At 38.5% G+C, this 24437-nt stretch overlaps 1 protein-coding gene and 1 long non-coding RNA gene across 2 annotated transcripts in view; one reads left to right on the forward strand and one right to left on the reverse strand.

Annotated features, from left to right (window-relative positions):
* The window catches only part of CDYL2 (chromodomain Y like 2), a gene marked incomplete at its 3' end in the record, with an annotated part of 60909 nt that extends 43848 nt beyond the window's left edge, over nt 1-17061 (forward strand). Inside the window, exons 3-7 of the mRNA XM_081336034.1 lie at nt 5766-5991; nt 7573-7800; nt 13474-13684; nt 14331-14474; nt 16903-17061. Coding sequence (XP_081192160.1) covers nt 5766-5991; nt 7573-7800; nt 13474-13684; nt 14331-14474; nt 16903-17061 — 968 coding nt within the window. The remainder of the gene's footprint in view (nt 1-5765; nt 5992-7572; nt 7801-13473; nt 13685-14330; nt 14475-16902) is intronic.
* Nucleotides 15260-24222, reverse strand: LOC308672826. Its single transcript, XR_014027521.1, has 3 exons — nt 20790-24222; nt 18203-18615; nt 15260-16167 (listed from the first exon to the last, which is right to left on the reverse strand). It is a non-coding gene; the product is annotated as an uncharacterized lncRNA (long non-coding RNA).
* Nucleotides 24223-24437: the final 215 nt, after the last annotated feature.

Genomic DNA, 24437 nt, shown 5'->3' on the forward strand with positions numbered 1-24437 from the left:
AACTGATCAAAGAGAGAAGCAACCCGGAATTAAGGAGAAACTTCCTGACAGTGAGGACAATTAACCAGTGGAACAGCTTGCCTCCAGAAATTGTGGGTGCTCCATCACTGGAGGTTTTTAAGAAGACACTACACAGTCCACTTGTCTGAAATGGTATAGGTTCTCCTGCTTGAACAGAGGGCTGGACTAGAAGACCTCCAAGGTCCCTTCCAGGTCTGTTCTATTCTATGCAGGAATTGGGTTTGGCCAATTTAGAGAAAAGGGGGGACGGGATAGCAGTATTCCAGTATTTGAGGGGCTGCCACAAGGAGGAAGGGGTCAACTTATTTTCCAACACACCAGAAGACAACACAAGAACAATGGAAGCCAATCAAGGAGAGAATCAACCTGAAATTAAAGAGAAGCTTCCTAACAGTGAGGACAAGTAATCCGTGGAACAGCTGCCCTCCAGATGTTGTGGGTGCTTCATCTCTGGAGGTAAACAAAGAATCAAAGAATCTCTAAGACCAGCCCCGCCAACACTGACAGAGCAAGCCACTAGGATATAATCTGACAGCAAACTTACTAGCACTGATGATGTTACCTAGTTTGGGTAATGAAACATCTGCCAGAAAACAAAGAAGCTCAGAGAGCACCAAGGATCCCTCATTTTCAGAAGTTGTTTGCCATTGCCTGCTTCCAAGGGCTGAGAGAAAGTGACTGGCCCAAAGTCATCCAGTTGTCTTTGTGCCTAAGGTGGGAGTCTAACCTGATGCCTTACCCACCAATGGCTCTCATTATGCGTACAGAGAAATTTTCAAAAAGATATCATTTAACTTTATATCATGGGACGGCTTTCAAATTCTGTTGACTTGGATTCATTAAAGCGATATAACTGGACCACAGATGTCCAGAGTGTACTTGAACATAAGACCTCTTGAGTTTCCAGAGGAAATACCCAGTATAAATCCAACAATTAGAATTAAATAAAATTCAGAACAAACATTTTGAGCCCACAATTTTGTGAGCATGAAATTGCGGTCTAATTTGGAAAAAGGCTATTTTGAAGTTGTTGAAAATATTCTAGTGCTGTTTTTGCTTGTGCCAGATGCAATGCTTCTTCCAAGTTCAGAACAGCTATTGTAGACTTAATATGAGGTTTTTTGAACTTGAGATAGGAAATTTCAAGCTTGAAATTATCCCACATTCAAAGCTCATGCAGAATAAATAGTCAAGGTTTTCTGCATGAGTGAGTAAAACTGTCAACTATTTTAATATCAGTTTCTTATATTATTTTAAGAGAAATATACAAATATTTATGACATACACAAAACTCTCAATTTTTGCCTAAATCTGACTTTGTTTTTTTTTTTGTCAACCAACTTTAACCTTGTCTCTGTGTCTAAAGGTTGAATCATTTGGTCCAGTTGCCATAATTCAACCTTTAAAAATCTTTGGCCTGTATGGTTGACTCTTCATTGACATATTTAACCTTGTCTGTTTGACCAGCAGAGAGTCTGCAAGTTTCTTTTCCAAGTCTTCCCAGAAGTACTAGGAAATTAAAGGAACAGGATTTGAGGCCTTATTCACATATTCTGTTTGCTAATAACTCTCCTCTTCTTCTGCTTTATTACATGGTAACTATATTTCTATAGATACGGTAATACGTTTAAAACTAACCAAGTTGGACATTTTTTGTGACTACAACTGCTGTTTCTTTAACTAATCTAATTAAACATGTTGGACAAACACAACCGGTGGTTTATGTGGGAGATAACTCATAGTACCCAGTTGTAATTTGTAGATTTACATGAATGATATTATATGCATCAATAAATCACATGTTAGTGTTCTTCCATTTTAACACTCATGGAAGGGAGAGGATAATAAAAAATTTCATTACTAACTTCAGATGAACTGGTACAAACTAATTGAAGGGATTCCTCTGTATGATTAATAATCACCATCTGTAATCACTCCACAAACTTACTCAAGTAGGACTCCATTAAATGTATTGCATATTTTACTCAGGAGAAGAATTAATTAAAGTCCGCTTGGAGAGATAGAAATAAGGAATTCTATAATAATAATAATAATAATAATAATAATAATAATAATAATAATAATAATAATAATAATAATAACAACAACAACAACAACAACAACAACAATAATAATAATAATAATAATGGTGATGATGATGATGATGATGATGATGATGATGATGATGATGATGGTGATGAAAGTTCCTCTGATACTGGATGTTTAAAATAACTTCAGAATAATTTAATGAGCATGATAATGGTGAGTAATAGTCCCCTATATTAAGTTAGATGCACAGTTAAAACAGATCCATTGAAATCAGGTTTGATGTGATTAATTCCATTTGTTTCACTCAGTGGGTTTATTCTGAGTATGGATCCAGTCCTTTCCTTGCTGGAGTGTAATACTGATAGAGATATCAACGTGTCTTGGGATTGTGCAAATCTTTCAACAGCCTCAAAAACACTGTAGTCAGACCCCAGTTATGTTAAGCGAAAATCTTCTATTACAAAGAATAACTTCTTTGGTTATTCCCAGAGAGATTAATTTACTTTGAATTTGCTTAGCAGTCCATCAGGTCTTTAACTAAGCAAAGATTACACCAGTTCAAATCGAGATCCCAGTGGTATAACTTTTGAGTCTAAGTGAAATTACAGTATCTTATTTTATTTTATTTTATTTTAATTCCATTTATATCCCGCCCTTCTCCGAAGACTCAGGGCGGCTTACAAGGTTAGCAGTAGCCTTCATTCTATGTATATGCCTGCTTATTAGGGCTTTCACACATACCCCAAGCGGCATTATTACAAAGTCAGCTTAATTGCCCCCAACAATCTGGGTCCTCATTTTACCTACCTCGGAAGGATGGAAGGCTGAGTCAACCTTGAGCCTGGTGGGATGCGAACCTGCACTAATTGCAGGCAGCTGGTGTTACTTAAGGAGGCATTAGCCCACTGCTAATCTTCATTTGTTCCAGCTCAATATATAAAGTCAAATCTTCTTCAGTTGAGTTTGAGGTCTCATCAAACATCAAGATGCACCCATGTAATTTTCTTGGAATGTTGTTGATGTCCAGCTTAGGAAAAAAATTCATCAACTACCCAGTCTATCTCTCCAGTGTCCCTCATCTAAGGACTAAATAAGGCCAATCCACCAAGGTTCTTCCTTTCCAGACAAGGATAACCATTTCACAAGGTCTAGTGACCAACAATTAAGCTCAGGATGACTACAAATCCATTAAAATATGTGTTGCTTAATATATTTCTAGGCAGACCTTTATGATAGAACTACTCTAATACAGTTTGTAGAAATTAATATGTACATCACAAAACATATAATGTTATGAAGAAAGACAAATTAGGATACACGGTATATAAATGATTAGAGGAATAGCAATGGAATAATAATCAAATAAAACCATATTTTAAAAAAAAACAACTAGCCTTATTAATCTCTTGTAGAACATAATTCTAAAATATGAACCATCACTGAAAAAAGCTTTGGGCATTTACAAGAGATGGACAAGTTATTCATTCATTATTCATTTATTCATTATATTGATTGTATTAAAATATTTTACACCTTCTACTTTAGAAGCATTCAAAATGGCTTAGACATAACCTTCCATGCACAATTTTATTTAAATCTGTACAAGAGTTCATATTTAAATGCATATTTTAAACACATTTTGCTTCACGTAGATTAAAAGTATTCCATACTACATTTTAAGAAGATTTCAAGTACACCTTTCAAAATGTGTCCTTCTCCCCAAAGGCGTATTTTAGTAATTCTTTGGATTTCTTTAAAACTAACTACATTACAAAATTCAGAAAAAAGTAATATGAAAAGAACAGCCATATTTAGACCAAATATTAGGCCCACAAATTGGGCTGGGCTGGGATCTTGAATACTTACAATCCTGCTTTCCAACGGATTTATATATTATTTAACAAAGTGAAGTCTCTAAATGACTTTAGCGGCCAGTACCTTTAATATATCTACTATCTGATATACAGATATGTATATATCAAGATTATAAAGACCAATAGTAAACAGTGAAAATAGAAATAGAACAGAAAAAGGAAAGGAAAATAAAGACTATAAAGAAGCAGCCTCTGATCTTCTTGACAGTGGTCATGAATACATTTATATATTGCCATCATTCTCTGAAGCTACCTCACCATTTCCTTCCTTCTACAAGCTACCATTTCTAATCTTAAAACCCATAAATCTCAAGTTCATTTTTCTCTTTTTTTCAGCAAAAATTCCATAAAGATTGCATTGGGGTGCCACTATCAAATGCCCTAATTTATTAGGCCATCTCTATTTAGTGGGCCTGTAAATCACTCACTGCAAGGCAGAATGAGGAAGGAAAGGAGGAGGAGGAGATTAATCCAGGTGAATTGCCCTTTGATATCAAAATCGCAGGAAAATTAACATGTTCCTGTTTTCTGATCCAAAATTAATCCACATATTCCTCTCATTTTGAAGCAGGAGACGTGCCATCATTACAGTGGTTTGGTTAATTGGGTCAGTAAATTTCCAGGAAGGAAAGAAAACCCTAGACCCGTGGTGGCGTACCTATGGCACGGGTGCCACAGGTGGCACGCAGAACCCTCTCTGTGGGCACACGCGCCATTGCCCCAGTCCTAGGCCTTCAGCTGAGTTTTATAAAACCTTTTCGCTTTAGGCCTCTGTCGCTGTGTGCAAAAAAAAAAAAGGTTCAGTCAATCAATTTCAACTTCTCGCAGAAAAAAAAGATCTCAAAAAGTTGGGATTGATTGAACTTTTTAGTCCCACCCAGTCTGCCATTCCCACCACAGCCACACCCACCCAATGGGCCACGCCCACCCAATGGGCCATGCCCACCTGGCACCCAACGATACATAAGTGGGTTTTGGGTTGCAGTTTGGACACTCGGTCTCCATCACTGCCCTAGACATCACCCCCCATTCGTTGTGGGAACATCACATTTTACATCAGCACCTTATCATTGCTTCACTCAGTAGACTAACAGAAAAATATCTAGTGTAGTGCATGCCCAAACCAAATACTTTGAAATGGATTGGATTGTCAAAGTCTGAAGCGGCATTAATTCCACTGACTATATTCCCACTAATATATAAAACATAGGTTGACTCCTGTGCACTAGTGAAGAATTCTATCCCTATTGGTTTGAGTACGTCAAAGGAATCCAAAGTCAGAAGATGTTCAGAGAAAGTGGAACTTGTTTAGTTTGAACTTCTCCAGCCTGATGCCTTCCAGGTACTTGATGATGATATTATCCATTTAGTTGTGTTCAGCTCTTGGCAATTTTATTGTATGGGCCAGGTGTCTCCGCATCTTCCAGTCTTGCAGTACTTGTTTGAATTTTTCTATGCTCTGGCTGGCGTCAGCTTTGATGGTGATCAGCCACCGAGTTCTTTGGCAGCCTGGTTTACTTCCACCGCTAACTCTTCCAAGTATCCTTGCTTTCTCCAGTGACTTCCTTTGCGGGACATGGCCAAAATAAGTGAGACGCAATTTTGTGATTTTTGCCTTCCAGCGACATGTCTGCTGTTATACGCTCCAGTACTTGCTTGTTAGACACTTTTAGTTAGTACAGATACTTAGCACAATAAATTCTTTCAGTGATGTGGGATGACATGAATAGGGAATCAACCCAAAAGAGACACCAGGTGACTTTACTTTGGATTGACTGAGATAATGACTTGTGTTCTTGCTTCCTCTTTGCTTTTTGAAAGGTTCCTCTCTTGCAAATGGAGGCCTGAATCTTCATACCACTGTGAAACGGAAACTGGAGAGTGAAAAGGGTTACGTCTTCGATAAGAGACTCAGGTACAGCGTGCGTCAGAATGAAAGCAACTGTCGGTTTAGAGACATTGTTGTACGCAAAGAAGATGGATTCACACACATCCTCCTGTCCAGTCAGACCTCAGATAACAATGCACTGACTCCAGAGGTACGCAGGTGAACATCCAATCAAAGAGAACAGTGGGATGTGATCGACAGCCATAAAAGCATCCCTCTGCTCATAATTTATCCCCTAATGAAATAACTCCCTTGAATTCCATTTCTCATTTTAATTTTGAAGACTAGAATGGGAGCTACAGGTTTGAAGTACATTCATCACTTTGCCAATGTTTACTTATATTATTTTACCTTTCCTGTCACATTCCTATGTAGAGTTGCATTCAGCTCCAGGTATCAAATTATTGAGGTTTCCTATATCTTGGATTTTTTTTTTTTTTTTGAGCTTTCATTCTTTGTCAGGGGTACAATCAATCTGAAGGGCATAAATATTTGAGAGAATAGCTGGAAGACAAAGAAAAAGTTACCTCTTAGATAATTACAAATTGGATTTTCAGTAGTCAAAAGCACGGGTGTCTATGGCAGGGGTAGGCAACCTTGGCTCTTTTATGACTCGTGGACTTCAACTCCCAGAAGAATTCTGGGAGTTGAAGTCCACGAGTCATAAAAGAGCCAAGCTTGCCTACCCCTGGTCTATGGAGTTATTACGCAATTAATAATTCTTCTTGAAGAAGTTGGGGTAACTTGACAACTGTCTTCCAGTACTTGAGGGGTGTCACAGAGAAGAAGGATCCAACGTATTCTCCAAATCCTTGAAGTAGTGAGTAGAAGCTTGTTAAAGAGAGATCCAATCTAGAACGAAAGAGAATTTTGCCTGACAGTGCAAATAATTGATAATTATTACTTAATAACATTAATTAATAACAAATAGTCAATGGAATAGCTTGTCTCCCAGAATTGTGGATGTTCCATTGCTGGATGACTGGACAGCCATTTGACTGGGTTAGAATAAGGGTCCTCCTCACTTGAGCAGGGGATTAGACTAGAAGACCTCTGAGGTTCTTTCCAGCCTTATCATTCTATGTGCTAATACAAATTACATAATTTGCATGATGATGTGTTATGTATGACATCCCTGAGGCTTCTGCAGGATGTTTCTGCTGGAAATATCAATCAATATAAATAATATTGAGGTACGGCTGCCATTCACCTTCTATAAAATAAGGCAGTTCCTGCATGTGCCTCTTTTGACTGTATTTGCAGGCATGAAGGATACCATGCGTGAAATGACATGACGGTCACGTTTATGGCAAGCTTCGTGTATTACTTTTCTGATTATCAAAATAGCCACGTGTGAGCAGAATTTGAAGTGTTTTAGAGGCATTATTGTAAATGGGGTATTCCCACCAGCAAAGCAGCTGTGTCTATGGAGACAACAAAATTTCTAAACACCCTCAGCAGCCTTGCACCTTCGCAATTGAAGCTCTTCATTTGGCCTAAGGCCCGTTGCTAAAAACCACTTTCCAACTTTTGCACAGTCCTAGTTAGCAAAGTTCAAAGCAGTCCTTGTATCCTGCACTTTGCCACCTCCTCTGGGTCACTCTAAGCGGTTGCCTTTGATGTTAGGAAACATCTCAAAAGCGGATAAGAAATACAGAATTGAAATATGTTTGAGAAAGGCTGGTAAGAAGCAAAGACGGTGTTAATCCTGAGTCAGATTTGAAACAACAAAAAAGCCAGGGTTAATCTCCAAGATTCGAGTCAAAAGAACTGGACTGTGGTTATTTCCCTACAGATTATGAAGGAGGTCCGAAGAGCTCTGTGCAACGCGTCTGCTGATGACAGCAAGCTACTGCTGCTTAGTGCCGTAGGCAGCGTATTTTGTAGCGGCTTGGACTATTCCTACCTAATTGGAAGGTTATCCAGCGACCGAAGGAAAGAAAGCGCCCGGATTGCTGAGGCTATAAGGTGAATTTGGGGTTTTGGAATCCTCCAGTCAGAAAAATCCAGCATATGACAGAGGATGTGGTTTTATTTTATTTTAATGTTTGAATTGGGTTGGTTAAGTCAAATGAAAGGGGTGTTGATATTTAGATTTAGGTTATTTAGATTTTCTTGACATTTGCTCAGCATGCTTAGCTGGGTTGATGCAAACTTCTTAATATTCCTCACCCTGTCTGTAATACTTTAGCTGCCACATTGGGGTCTGGTCCCCAGCTGAGTATAGAAGAGCACTGTATACTGTAGTTAAGAAATTTAAGAGGTTTTATCTTTATCCAATTCTCAATAAATCTTTGGGATCTAAATGATTATTTTGCCCATGGCGATATGGGCAAAGATGGTGCTATCATCTTCATAAAAATAGACTTTCAATAGCAAAACAACCAGACAAAGAATAACAAAGGATCTGTTCTTTTCCTGTACTTATCCCTTACATTTGGTAGGTTACTTAATATTGTATAATTACTTATAGGTTGCTCATTGCAATTTGTGCCAGTCCAAATATGTCTACATAGTCACCCTAGAAGGCTTGTTCCTTCCATAGTCCATTCTGAAATTCATGTTATGGAATAGTTTCAGAACTTGTGGAGGTTTTCAAAAAGAGACTGGAGAGTCATTTGTCGAGGGGGGGGGCTGGACTGGTAGACCTCTAAGGTCCTCCCAACTCTAGTGTTCTATGTTTTATGTTAGGTAGCCTAACATGTCTAGAGCATACTACACTGTAAGATTCGGAACTGCGGTCCCATTTTGTTCTCTTGCGCTCTGCACATTTTTTAATTTAATCATTGGCTTTTTGTTCAAACTCATATAATTCTTTACTTGTCTGGGCCAAACATTTAACATTTTACTTTCATGAATACTGGAATCATTTGAAAAAAAAAGAAAGTTTAGTGTTGGGATTCTCCTTAACTAAGACGGATTTAAGTTTTTCCACCTAGAAGTGTCTCTTGATATACCGTAATTGTCCAATTGGATGAATAATTGTCCCTTTAAAAAAAGTCTTCTTTGTCAAAAACAAATTCCAAAATGCCTTCTTTGCAGAACTGTTAAAGGTCTATAGGCATGTTCCTTTTCATCCTGTCAAATATAAATTATAAATTAAATAAACTTAAACTTAATAAACTTAAATTCCATACCAAAGTTTGAGGGGGTTTTTTTCTTGATTAGTTCAATAGACCAAATTCTATATATGCCATCAACAATATTAAAGATTTTCTGGGTTGAGTAATTATGAGCGCAATATCATCAGAAAATAATTACAGCTTATGTTCCTCTGTAGTTGATCATTTGACTCTTGAAATTTGACCTTCTTGATCTATTCAAGTTTCGAGTAGTTGTAGTCATTATCAGAATGAGGATTATGTGAATGAAAGAACGAAGGTATAGGCTCTCCTGCTTGAGCAGGGGGTTGGACTAGAAGACCTCCAAGGCCCCTTCTAACTCTATGACTTTATATTCTAAAAAAAAAGGGAGGAGAACATTGTCTTGTTCCTTTCAGTATATTGTGCACTGCTCCAAGTTAAGGCCATTTGCTACGGACGTTTTGTCCTTTATAAATTGTCCTGTATCGATGTCGAAAAATTAGAGCTGTAACCCATTTCCTTCAGAACTGCAAATATGAAAAGTCATTCTAAACCTGTCAAAGGATTTTTCACCATAAAGGAAAATCAAAGCAGTGTTTTTTTTCTTCTTTTGATGTGTCTTATCAGTAACATTTATGATAGGCCTGATATTATTTCACTTTACAAGTCTGCCATAAAAGGTTTGTAGTTCACATTCGGTAAGGAGATGGGTCTGCAAAATTCAGATAAGATGAATACGTCTTTTATTTTTTATTTTATTTTTTTTAAAAAAAGATTTTTTTTCTTTTTTTTAAAAAAGAAATTTTCTTTCCATGCAAAAGGAAGTTTCTTCACGTTCCTGGATTTCATTCATTGCTCAGATTTGGTGAGAATGTCTTGGGGAATTTTATTAGTAAATTGCAGAGATACCATCAGGTGCTCTAGCTCCATTCAAATTCAATTGTTTTATGGATTATTCAGTTTCATTTCCTGTTGCAGGTCGATAAAAACTATTTCTGTTGGTCTGTAATTTTTTTTAAAGTGGTGCCTTATTTAAATATTCCCTTTTTTTCCTGACTCAAGTTTATTTATTTATTTGATGGGACTTATATGCCGCCCTATCTCCCGAAGGACTCAGGGTGGCTAACAACAGTAAAATACAAATAAAAATGCAAATATTAAAAATTAAACTATATCTATAGTTGGCTATTCCTTTCTGGCAGAGGCTTTTAATTCTTCAATTTCTCTTTATAAATATCTGCATAGGCTGGGACTTCGCAGAATTGAAACTGAGAAGTAGAGAAAAAGAAAAAAACCTCTTTCCAAACACTGCAATTAGCACCTTATTGATTAAATCAAGATTGTCCGAATTCTCTTAGTTCTGCTTTAGTTATTCATCCTCATGTTTTCCCTGAACTGTTGTCTCCCAAAGATGGTTTGATATATTTAGAAGGCAGTAAGTCAAGGAAAACTAAAAGAATTACTGAAATTCTAAGCCAACATAGCTTTGGGCTCCAAGACTTCTACTTCAATATATCTGGAGAACACCGGTTTGCAGAAAACCAAAGCAATCTTTCTCTTAACTCACTTTTTGAATTTTGTTAGCATTTTTTCCTGGTTTGATTCCATCATGTTTCTGCCCTTATTCGCCAGACGTCTTAAGGCAGACATGTCAAACACAAGGCCCGGGGGCCGGATCCGGCCCGCAAAGTGGTTTCATGCGGCCCACGAAGCCATCCTGGAAAGAGTGAGGGAACGGCCCCCACTGCCTTGGCCCTGGCCCAGAGACCCTCCTCCTGCCAGAGACCCTCAGATCTGTCCCACTCCTGCCCAGGCCCCCATAGGCACCCTTGATGCGAACGATGTAGAGCTGGCCACGCCCACCCAATAGGCCATACACACTCTAGCCACACCCACCCAGTAGGCCACGCCCACCCTGGCCATACCCACCCGGCCCCTTGAGGGCAACCGCAATGCTGATGCGGCCCTCAATGAAATTGAGTTTGACATCCCTGTCTTAAGGCAATGTTTGAAGATTTTTCTTCTTAGGGAAATGACTCCATTTACATGAAAATAGACTCTCAAACTTAAACTTCCGACGCGACCTAAAAAACTATTTGTTTGAACAAGCCGGTCTGGTCTGATGGGTTTTGTTTTAATTATTGTTTTAATGTAATTTATTTTCTGCATTTGGGCACTAGGGTTTCATTTGTTTTTAATTTCTGTATTTTGGGTATTTTAGTATTTATGTCCCTGTTCACCGCCCTGAGTCCTTCAGGAGAAGGGCGGTATACAAATCAAATAAAATAAATAAATAAATAAAAATAAATAAAATATCGCCTTCTCATACATCTCATATTATGCTCAGTGCCAATCTACATAATATGAAGGATGGGTTTTCAGATGCAAACTATGGATTGTCCTATACAATTTGGACTCATGCCACACTTCTGCCAATTGTAGCCATGTAATCATGGTTCACTGATGTCAATTACGTTTATACCAAATAACAATATATTTTCATTTAGGAAGGCATGATATAGCGCTGCAGCACAAGCTGTATGAATTCAGACGTTTCTAGGGTTTGGACTATAAGCAGTGGTGGGATTCAAATAGGTGAACAATCGGTTCTCTGTGTGGATGCCACTTCCGGAAGTCCATTCTGGGGCTGGGCAACAAACAATTAGCTACCGGTTCTGCCGAAGTGGTGCAAACCAGCTGAATCCCACCACTGACTATAAGTATCTGAAGCTGGAATCCATGTGTTCCCCTGGGACAAGAAAAACTCTTGGAAGCAACCATTATTGAACTCAACAGTCCAATGACTTAACTAGCTATAAAGCAGTTTCATCTGTTCCTGGAAGTTCTGTTTTGAGCTGTGCCAAAAATTATCTCTAGTTGTAGAGAATGTAGAATAACAGAGCTGGGAGAGCTCTTGGAGGTCTTCTTAAAAAAAACTGTAAAAAACATGTATGTAATAGTTGTTTTTGCTAAGCAGTAAAAGAAACTCACTCAGTGCTGTAAAATGTGTGGATCCAAAAGTCCCTAATAGCTGAAAAGCAATTAACAAGTGATTTCCAAACGTGATTAGGAAAGGAAACATACAAACCTGGTGTCCTTTCGAAGGCACCGATCATGGTTTCCACAAAATGGCTATTCCCTCATCTCCCAGAGCTCTAAATTCAATGGAGACCATTGCCTTGCAATCTCCTCATGAGGAGCAATTGCATGGAGTGCTCGTGGGAAATCTCAAGTCATCTCCTTGTCCAGAGAGGGATTACAAAAAAGTGTTGATGTCAGAACTCATTTATTACACAAGGGGACTCTTTTCTATTTCTACTTCTTCCATTACTCTGGGTTCTGCCATACTCCTGAAGGGAAGGGGGGGAAGACACTGCGGGCTGTCTCTCTGCTTCTATCGCTACAATGTATCCCTTCTGCTGTTCTGCATATTCACTCTTTGAACTATCTCTCCCTTGATGTTACCTTGGGGTGGCTTATCTCCCGTCTCAGAAGGAAAAGCGCGAAGATCTAACCACCTCACTGCGAGCCTGGGAAAGACTGATGTTATCAGCTCCCACAACGGACTTAACACTTGAGAATTGGCCCAATCGAACTGACCGAATGAACTATTGGGGTGGGGTTTGCTTGGGACTCTTTAAACCTATTGATCTGAGCGGGAAACCCTCAGATCCTGCTTATTATGCCTACTATCAGCTTCCCCTAATAAAAGTTCCTTTTGGAGGAAACTGCTTCCACAAGCACTGCTTTCTTAGGATGAGTTTTGAAGTGGGCCCTGACAGTTCTGCTCTCTGGCTTTTCATTCTGCCACAGTTCTCATCTTTGGTTTTAGATTAATATTTTGGTATAGGAGGAAACATATAAGGAGAGTAGGAGAGATGAGATAAGAAAGAATTGTCTTAAAGCTCAAAATATCAAACAATATTTGGGGAAGGATAAGATTGACAGATGAACCATCTTGTTGATGATGATGGTGATGATGATGATGATGATGATACTATCCATTCAGTCCTGTCCTACTCTTAGCTGTTTTGTGGGCCAGGTCTCACCACATCTTCTGATCTTGCACTACTTCTTTGAGTTTTTCTATGCTCTGGATGGTGTCAACTTTGGTGATGTCCAACCATTGTTTTCTTTGATGCCCTGATTTCCTTTTACCACTAATCCTTACAAACATAATTGCTTTCTCCAGTGAATTCCCTTGCATGACATGGCCAAAGTAAGCGAGACAGCCCTTTCTGTAGTGGATGAATATCAGTTCTTCATATTGCAAAGCCATCCAGAAAAACATGGCACTTTGAAAGACATCAACCACAGCTACAAAACCTCTAGTTAATGTTAAGGCAAGATGTGGTGCTCTGGTTTGGATGGCACAGCCATGTTCATAAGTGTTGTGTTTCTGCTTACTATAGAAAAAACTGGGATGAGAAACTTTTGATTGGCTTTTGGAGAAAGATGTGAGGAGCTTGACTGCATGGAGTCCTGCCTGGTGCAGTGACAAAAGTTCTCATGAAACAAAGTAGTTCACTGTGACTGTCATCCATCTCTTCCATTTTAGGGATTTTGTGAAAGCCTTTATTCAGTTTAAGAAGCCCATTGTGGTTGCCATCAATGGTCCTGCTCTAGGCTTGGGAGCTTCAATTTTACCACTCTGTGACATTGTTTGGGCAAGTGAAAAGGCCTGGTTCCAAACACCCTACGCAACCATTCGGCTCACTCCTGCGGGCTGTTCATCGTACACATTTCCACAGATATTGGGTGTTGCACTGGTAAGATTTCCTTCTTTCAGATTTCTGTGGTCCCCTTTCAGTAAAATAACCTGAAAGGTGCTGTCCTACATTGTGGTTTTCTACTCCACACCTATTGGATGAATATTGGACCAAAGAAATGAACTTCTCTTCTCTTTGTAGCAGACCTTTTTCCAGGCATTTGGTTTCCTTCCCCTCTGGATTTCTGACTTGTATGCGCAAAGCAAATATTCATGGCTGGAAATTGTTTGCTCCTGAAGAGCAGCTGAATCAGTTGCTTGCAAATATAATTACTGAAATATCCTGAGCCTGTTTCGTGGTCAAGAGGCGATTTTTCTATCTAAAGCTCCCATTTCTAAGTAGCTCTCCAGTCCAAATCGGGTTTAAAAATCTAATAAGAATGGAAAAGAAAGATCTTTGGTTAACCCATCTACAGTCCCCACTAGACCACAGACGAAAAAGATTCAGAGTATTTCATCTGATTCATTTTTACCAGTGTGATGTGAGGCCTTATTTTTCTATTTATCCTATAATCTGCATCTCCCTCTAAATAAGCCCCTACCTGTTTTGTGCTAATCTGTATCCGCTGTCACCTTGTGTTTTGTATTTGCTCTTTGTGGAGGAGAAGAATCAAATTGTCCTAGTCAAATATAGTTTCTCCTTACAGGCCAATGAGATGCTGTTTTGTGGAAGAAAGCTGACAGCGCAAGAGGCCTGCAGCAGAGGACTTGTCTCTCAAGTCTTTTGGCCCACCACATTTGGACAAGAAGTGATGTTGAGGGTAAAAGAAATGGCGTCCTGCAGTGCTGTGGTAAGAAGAATTGAGATTTTATGGAGAACTTTGGAGAATTTGTTTGCTTGTTTGCCACACATCTTACCTCAGGGTAATTTCTTGACACCACCTGTTTCCCACCTCATCTCTTTCAGAAAGTCGTTTAGAAGGGTCTTGAAGCAAAGCACTCCTTCTCTTGGCCTTTTACTTGCTTTTTTTATTAAACGTATAGGTTGCCTAACTCCATCCCAACTAGTGTAAAGTGTAAAACATGAGATAATTAAATATGGAATTCAGAGAACTTCCAAAGCAAATCAGAACGCCAACACAAGAAGAAATATCACCTAAGAAACCTCCGACCTCTCTAGCCAAAAAGCTTGGGGAATGAAATTGTAGGTCTATTTTATATAGTTGATATCCTGGAAAGATTAGGGCAATGTTGCTCAACCTTGGCCACCTTAAGCTACGTGGACTTCAGCTCCCAAAACTGATGGCTGATGGTTGGCTGGGGAATTCTGGAAGCTGATGTCCGCAGATCTTAAAGTTGTCAAGGCTGAGAAAGACTGGATTAGGAGACAAAATATACCAGGTATTACCAGTGGTTACTGAGTCTTTTTCTTGAAAGAGAGTAGATGATCCTAGGCCTTTTGATGGCTTCTTTGATAGCTTCTGGAGTGCTTCCAACCATAATCGCTGAAAATCTGTGGCACAGTTGGCTTCATGAATAAACAAGTTTGAGATTAAAAAAATGCAGGCAGCTATAATGTTAGCCCTCCAATAGCTTTTATGTAGGTTACCTGCTTAATAAGGAAATGAATGGACACTTCTAGAAGTTCTCATATAAAAGCCAGAGGGAGAAGCACACCAGAAAGTCTTTCCACATGGGTTACTGCTGTGATCTCCCCAGCTCTAAAAACTGTCAAAGATGGTCTTCAAAAAGGTTGTCAAGGCATGACCTTAAACTCCTGCATTGGTGTTGAACCTTAAATTAATTTTCACACATTATGCAAGTCCTGAGTTTTCAGGGTACAGGTATGTACGGTATGTAAGCTGATAGAAAGGCATTTTTCATACCTTTGTATGAAAGAGCCTTGGTGGAGCCTTGGTGGAGCAGTGGGCTAATGCCTCCTTAAGTAACACCAGCTGCCTGCAATTAGTGCAGGTTCGAGTCCCACCAGGCTCAAGGTTGACTCAGCCTTCCATCCTTCCAAGGTAGGTAAAATGAGGACCCAGATTGTTGGGGGCGATAAGCTGACTTTGTAATAATGCCGCTTGGGGGGGGGGGCGAAAGCCCTAATAAGCAGGCATATACATAGAATGAAGGCTATTGCTAAGCACATTGGTTTGTGCTTAAATTGTAAGCCGCCCTGAGTCTTCAGAGAAGGGCGGGATATAAATGGGATTAAAAAAATTAAAAATAAAAATAAAAGATTGTAACTAGATTCCCTCTGTAAAGGCAGAATAGCTTCCCTTTTCGTTTGAAACAGCAGCAGCAAAGCACCAAGGAATTTTAATTAAATGTATTATAGTTTATATCTCCTTCCAAAATGTTTGGGGGGGGGGACACACAAAAGAAACACATATTACAAAAGTATTGTATGTATGTCTTGGGTGAGCCAATATTGCTCTTGATCTGATGAGAATCTTGGACAGGTCCTATGTTCAGGTCTTATGTTCTCCTCCACCTTCATTTCAGCTTAGGTTTTTTTGTAACATGCAGCATTCAAATTTTCTAGGAATAGAAAGTCATAAAAGAATAGAGGAAAAATTGAAGCTAAGAATCCTTCTTGCTTACCAAAACCTTTAAAAAAAGTTAATTATATCCTTTTGTTGCCCTATGATAATAACACAAAGCAGCTTTCAATTGTTAAATTAAGTTCCAGCAGAACTAAAACAAAATAATGCAAACAAGGCATCTGTTGGAATTAGTAAAAACAATAAGAATATAAAACAATTACAAGGCAGGATGGATGGAACTTCCAGCAAAAATAAAATTACATTTCTGTATGTAATTTATGAGAGAATAGCAAAAGTGAGCACTATATGGACTCAAGATTTCCTACCTTTCGGTTCAGCCTTGTGAACTACTTTATTACTGTATAATATAAAGCGGTCCAGAGTCACCTGGTTAAGTTCAGTGACTGTAGAAATTGAATGAATGAATGAATGAATCAATCAATCAATCAATCAATCAATCTCAAAGGAAAGGAGTGTTCATGGGAGTCAAAAAAATCAAGATGGAGACCAAAGAATGTCTCCAGTGAAGCCAAGATCCCAATAGGTCTCCTGACTCTAAACTTTTTTCTCTAGAAAACATTCATTTACCGGATATTCACTGAATTTATTTGCCGCCCATCTCATAGTAAATGACTCTGGATGGCTTGGATGACAGGGCTATCCTCCTAAAAGCATTAATACATTAATTTATAATTAATAAGTTAATGGGATTATAATTGCTTTCCCTTAGGTTTTAGAAGAATCGAAATGCCTGGTTCGGGGTTTTTTAAAATCTGGCCTTGAAGATGTGAATGAGAAAGAATGTCAGATGTTAAAGCAGCTCTGGAGCTCTTCCAAAGGACTAGATTCATTGTTCAGCTATCTCCAAGACAAGATCTATGAAGTTTGACATTGTTGGAGGGGGGGGGGGAAGGGAGAAGAATGTTCTGGGATCAAAGAGATTTCAGATGTCTCCGGGTTTAAGAAGAATCACATGAAAGCCAAATCGAAAATCCAGCAAATTCTCCCAGAGGCTTTTGTGAAAGCATATCTAACATCTGTGAGGTCGCATCAGTTTCCTTGCTGAATTCAACAACTCTTCTTAGCAGGGTTGATTTTTCTTTGTGGAAGGAAAGGCAGATGTATTGACCCAGCCTTTGGCAAGAATTGCATTTGAGCGCCCACATGGCTGGAGAGAAAATACATTCCATGTGCCAGAAGCACTAACGGTAACCCTTTAAGGCACACCACAAATCTTACTTCTTTGGTCTTCTTCTTCTTTTAATTATTATTAATTTATTCCCGTTATTGTAAGCAGCTTGTCACGGCATCAGTTCAAATGACTCAGTTTAGAATTCAACGGTCCTAAACCATAATTGTCTGCCTGGCCTACTTTAAGAAGATGTCCATATTTTTGGTTTATTCGACCATTAACAATAGAAGATACGGTATGTGGGGGATATAATTTATAATGGCTCATGGATAAAAGAAAAGAATTTTGCAAAAAAAGGAAAACCTTTCAAAATATCCTACCTGGATTGGATTGCTTTCCGCTTTTGGTTCAATTTATTTAGTTAATTTATTTGTGTTTGTGTATCTCTGTGAGTATGGATATGGATATGGATATGGATATGAATATGGATATGGGTATATAGATATAGATATAGATATAGATATAGATATGGATATATGTGTGTGTATACATATACATATACATATACATATACATATACATATATATATATATATATCCATATATCCATATATCCATATATATATATCCATATATCCGTATCCATATCTATGTGCCTCTCATAGTACTTACCTAGACTGGATAGGTTTTGCACATGTGAACGATCTCCCTGATTGTCTTTAAAAAGATTGTGCTATGCCAACAAAGACAAAAGGCAGTGAATCACATAATGTTCTGTACCAGCCTGCTACCGGCCCTGCAGAAAAGGCAGGGACAACCCCTTTTACAAGAAGGCAAGAGGCTGGAACTAAGCCTGCCAAATTTATGGATACAAAAGCAAACAGAACAAGACACGAACCATGAAACAGGAGCTATTCAAGCGGTTGCCTTCAGCAAACCAGCCCTCCCACGCATTCTTCTTTTATACAGTTCAGGGCGTGGCTTCTCTCTGCCTCCTTCTGAGGTGCCCCATTGCCTTCCTCTGTTTACTCCTGATTGACTGCCTCCTGCGTCAGGCGTCCTTGAACAGGGCCAGCTGTGGGTCATCTTCATCCACACTGTCAGGCTTACACAGCTGGGTCTGAGTTGGGACCAGGTGGGAGGGGCCTGGCTGAGGGCTCTGTGGAGCCTCAATATTATTCTCAGCAAGCTCTTCAACACCCCCCTCCTCCTCCTCTGAGTCGTCCGACCCAACTGCCGAACCCACAGGCTGACCCTGAATCACAACACATAATGCCATGAACTGTTGAGGCACAATGTATTAGAATCGTCCTTAAAGAAGAATGGTGAAACTGTGAGTGTAACACAACCCCTCTTAAGAACTTGAGGAATAGGGCAGGGCGTACCATTTTTATATATTTTATATATATATTCCTTGATAAGATTAAAAATGTGAATCCCAGGCATGTTAAAATTAACAAGCTAAATGAACACTGGGATGGAATAAGAAAAACTAAAACAGTTTTTATTGTTAAAAGATCAAGCTTTCATTGACACGACAATGACTAGAGCTATGGCTACAACACATGGAACTAACAGCAATTCACTTTTAACAACAGATACACAGAGACAACTACATCCCCCAAAAACAGATGCGTGACAACTCAAAGAAATACGGCCGACCTCAACAAACAGACCGGTGACGCACTCCATGAGCAGAGTGCAGACACCACCACCATAAGAGCCTTGGTGGAGCAGTGGGCTAATGCCTCCTTAAGTAACACCAGCTGCCTGCAATTAGTGCTGGTTCGCATCCCACCAGGCTCAAGGTTGACTCAGCCTTCCATCCTTCCGAGGTAGGTAAAATGAGGACCCAGATTGTTGGGGGCAATTAAGCTGACTTTGTAATAATGCCGCTTGGGGTGTGTGTGTGAAAGCCCTAATAAGCAGGCATATACATAGAATGAAGGCTACTGCTAAGCTTGTAAGCCGCCCTGAGTCTTCAGAGAAGGGCGGGATATAAATGGAATTAAAATAAAAAAATAAAAAAAACTGTATAAACGCGATCTCCCCACCCCAGCGTTCCATCCTGACGACGTTGGCAATTAGCCAACGAAAGCTTGATGTTTTAGCAATAAAAACTGTTTTAGTTTCTCTTATTCCATCCCAGTGTTCGTTTAGTTTATATATATGTGTGTGTATATATATATATATATATGTGTTTATATATATGTGTGTGTGTGTGTGTGTGTGTGTGTGTGTTAAATGCTTGTTAACTATTTAGATTACCTTGCTAGGCCCCAAACATGGGACAAATCTTTATTTCCTGTTTCAGCCTAACCGAAGGCCATCGACAGGCAGTAGTCACAACAGTGACAGCTCATATTTGTGTAAATTTTTTTTTAGATTGCTAACAGTCTCCCTTTAATTCTTTGTTAGCAATCTAAAAAAAAATACACACACACACACACATACACACACACACACACACACACACATATGGCCTAGAGGTTAAAACAACTGCCTAATGTGCAATCAGCCCAGGTTCGAATCTCAGAAGGGTATGGCTGACTGATGAAAACAAATAAGTTTGAAATGCATATCAGTCTCCCTTTAATTCTTTGTTAGCAATCTAAAATTTACACAAATATGAGCTGTCACCGTTGTGACTACTGCCTGTCGATGGCCTTTGGTTAGGCCGAAAGAGGAAATAAAGATTTGTCCCATGTTTGGGGACTAGCAAGGTAATCTAAATAGTTAACAAGCATTTAACATATACATATATATATATATATACACACACACATATATACATATATATATATATATACAGTATATACACATACATACATACATACACACACACACACACACACACAAGAAATGTTTACTATTTTTTCTAATCAGTTGAATGTTAATAACCTAGAGTAGTAACAAAGTAGTAACAAAGAATAAAGGATTCCTAGATGCTTCCCCCACCTCTAAGAAGTGGTATAAAACTCTTAAAGATTCCATTGAAATGCTGCCATTAGAGGTTCTGGAATTCCTTTTATCGTCCAGCAATTGATAGCTCTTAGAAAAACGCAGAAAGGCAGAGCTTTCCTTTGGCTCATTCTGTACTCCTTTGCTCTTAGAATCTGACCCCAATACTTTCTGCAAGCACTGGAGAGATTTTTCTGTAATTGCATCGATTTAACACCTTACGCTGACTGTGAAAACCCTAGAGAAGTAATGGAAGGACTGTGTTCTTTTTAAGTTGGCAAGGCCCAACCAAGGTGCATTAAAAGGAGAACATAGAGACATATGGAGCTACTTTATGAGATGGTTGCCTGTTTTCCAGCTACAAAAATTGCAGAGAAAAAAGAAAGCGGGGGGGGGGGGGGACAGAGAGTTAAACATCTGTAGGCTTAAGTCTTGTTTCATGAATTCTGACTTCCATCAGTTTTCTAACCTTTTTTATTTATTTATTTATTTATTCCTGTTTTTTTCCCCTCCACAATTTTTACCTTTTAAGTTCAATTTCTTATTAGGTGTTAGAGCTTCTAAATGGGATGTTGAATTGAAGAGAAGAGAAGCTAATATTTGTAGCTCAGGGTTGAACTGTGGAATCCTTAGTATTCTCTGAGTTTGGTTATTTTCTTGCAACGAGGTAACATCATCAGCGCTGTTGATGTGATATTGAAATCCTGAAGATGAGAGAGGGCTTCTTTTGTTGATTTTTTTTTAAAAAAATGCATTTATTTAGCAAAAGTTCCTCTTGGCAGGAAACTTCTGAAAAATTCTCACAAATCAACGCCAAGTTTAGCTTCAAGCATCAAACCATGGTCTTACCAAAATGCATTGAACATATAAACCAGGATTTTCAGGGAAATGGAGAATACTTCTCTTATTTTCTGCTATGGGTGGGAAAGAATCTCAATTAATTCATAAATCTTTTGTTTCTGGAGTCCAACTGTTCTGGATTCGGGGATAAAATCCTTGAAATATATAATATCAAGCAAAGGAAAACCATGGGAACGAAATATATGGCAACACATTCATTTATTGAAATAATACTTATCAAAATTTGGTCCAGTCCTTCTTCCAGAAATGCATTGTGATGAATTAGCAGGAAAATGTCCCCATGCTGGAACTTTGAACTTTGAATAGATAGAATTCTTGGAATCCTAAACTTCTGGATTTCCACGCAGACCCGATTTTAAAACGTTATTTTTTTTTCCCCACAGCTTTTTCAACATATTCTGATTTTTGCATTTTCCTGGCCAATGTATAGCTGAAAGAGGCCAAATATAATTCCTTCATAAAAAAAAAAAATTCTAAATCTTACTTTTGTAACAACAAAAAAATCAGTATGATTATTCTAATTTCAGGGTTTTTTTAAAAAAAAAACTTTATGGTCAGTAATTATTTTAAAAAGATTTTTAAAAAGCCCCTTCATCTAGTTTTATCTTTCCAGCATCACTTGAGTATTTAGTTATATAGGTGTGCTGTATATACTGGGTTGAATATCTTTATTAATATCCACAGTATTTAATAAAATGCAAATATTTGCTGTTAAGTATGTCATTTGATTTTATGTAAATGGTTTTGTACAAATCTTTAAAAGATTCCCCAGTTTTTGCATTTGTAGATATGGAAAAGTAAGGAATTGATTTTTTTTCTGTTTGTCTTGCATGTGTGTGCGTTATGTATGTACGTATGTGTGTGTATGTGTGTATGTATATACATATATATATATATATTGCTGTACATAAAATGTGTGTGTTGGTGCCCTTCTGTTTCAACGAATAAGCTTGCTGATTTTAATACAGTATATATTTTCAAATATATATATATATATATATATATAAACTTTTTATATTTCTGTGGTAGATTAGGGTAAGCGTTCTAGGCAATCTTTTTACACGATGATTGACTCGTCTTTTAATTCTCTAGTATTCTGGGATTGATGCCAATTGTGTGTTTTTTTCACTTAAAATAATAGACTGTTTTACTGTTATTAATATATGCAGGCAGATATTTTTTTTTGTTTCCTCCCTTCCTTTCTTCCAGCCTTGAAATAAATGAATTTGTAGATTTGCTGCATTTGTGAATAAGCCTTACCATTAGTTTGAAACAATGATTGTGAACTGCATAAGGAAAATGAAGAGTTAGCTCTCTGGGGTGGCAGAATAGCAAGGATGATAGCATCCTTTTATAATGTGTGTATTCCAGGAGTTGTAGGCCCAACACATCTGGAGGACATGGGGTTGCAGAAGGCGGGCTTAGAACAGCTGATCCTACCTTGCAGACATGAAACCAATGGGGGCAATGCAAACTGAAACCTTCCCAACCCCAAAACTGACCACTCTTCGCAAGAATAATTTCTCTGCACTTCAAGTACTGACTTCAGCAAACTGTAGAATAGGGGTCCCCAACCTTGGCAACTTTAAGACCTGTGGACTTCAACTCCCAGAATTCCACAGCCAGCCATGCTGGCTGGGGAATTCTGGGAGTTGAAGTCCACGAGACTTAAAGTTTCCAAAGTTGGGGACCACTGCTGTAGAAGACTTGAAGAGTGGTGATTTGAGGGAAGGAAGCCACATTCAATGGATTTCACCCCCATTCTTTTGATGAACTTTTTAAAGAAAACCCCTTGCCTCCAACAGCTGCATTCCGACAGTTGACAAATGTAGAATGCGGGGCCGTAATGTTTTTCTAGTGAAATGGAGAATACGGGTTGTTTTAGTTGTGTGTATGTGCGTTCGTTTCAGACATAGGTAGGCTCTTTAGCATGGGCTTTGTTGTGTAGTCAGGGATGGAAGCCTCTAGCCCATGGGTCTAATCCTTGGGTCTTCAAACCTTTTATGACTTGTGGACTTCAACTCCCAGAATTCCTCAGCCAGGCATGCTAGCTAAGGAATTCTGGGAGTTGAAGTCAAGTCATGAAAGGGCCAAGTTTGAAGACCCCTGGTCTAATCTGACCAACTCTAATCTAAGCAACCTTAATCTGCTCAGGTTCTTTGTGTGGCTCAATGTATAAAAGTCAAACCTGGTTGAAGCCAACTCTCTTTGGGAGACTCTAAAGTTTACATAAGTGATGTAGAGACAATCTGAATTGTGCATTGAAATGCTCCACATCATGGGTGGATGTATCTCTGTTCACCCCCTTAACAATATGTTTTGAAGCCGTTCTTAATACCTTTGTCAATACTTCAAATATACATAAGGAAAGTCCTTCATGTAATTCCACTCACACTTTAAAACAGGATTTTGGCTTCTAGACAATAATATATTGTATGTAATATCAAGATTCCATTAAAAACAATAAGGACCAAAGAATTCCATTTTTTTTCATTCATGCCTTTGGTTGTCACATCCCCTTCGACTTGCATTTTGTATCATCTTTAATTCATTTTAGGTAAAGAAAAAAGGGCATGGTAGCCAGAGGAAGTCTATCTGCTGTGGGGGGGAGGAAAAGGAAAAATAGTTATAGGTAAGGAGGTGTCTATTGGTAAGGCTTATTACCAAATTAAATAAAGATAAAGCAGGTAACCAAAAAAGAGAGAGAAAAGAATTAAAATATAGATTTTTTCCAGATATGGCCCATAAGTTATTTTGTTGTCTGAATGTCATGTTTCCAATATTTGTGAAGATGAAGACTGCACAGTATGACCAATATGAGGGTATGGGGCACCCCTTAACCACAGTGTTGTAAATATTTCAGAAATTAGTTCAGTACCGAGGGATGCATATCTTCTGATATATCTGGTATCGTGACTGTGTAGATCAAATTGTACACAATTTATTTGTCCATGGTCCTGTAAACTAGTGTATGAACACATTTTTCTGGGTGCCTTAGAAGTTGTATTTTTCATGGTGTGTTAATATGCAGTATTTATACATTGTGAGAAGCTGCTTTGAATAAAAACATTCAAACTTCCCTTTGGTGGCTCAATGGGGCTGTGGCAACCTGTCTCAAGGCGGACTTTTTTTGCATTAGAATGCTTCCAGAACTGTTACCAGATTTCAGTAGCTTGGTTGCTTGATGATGATGATGATGATGATGATGATGATGATGATATCCATTCAGCCGTATGTGACTCTTGGAGATTCTAAGTCTCTCCACATTTTCCAGTCTTGTGCTACTTCTATGTTCAGGGTGGGGTGTTTGG

This window comes from Vipera berus (assembly GCF_964194415.1).
Source record: "Vipera berus genome assembly, chromosome: 10".
Taxonomy (NCBI): domain Eukaryota; kingdom Metazoa; phylum Chordata; class Lepidosauria; order Squamata; family Viperidae; genus Vipera; species Vipera berus.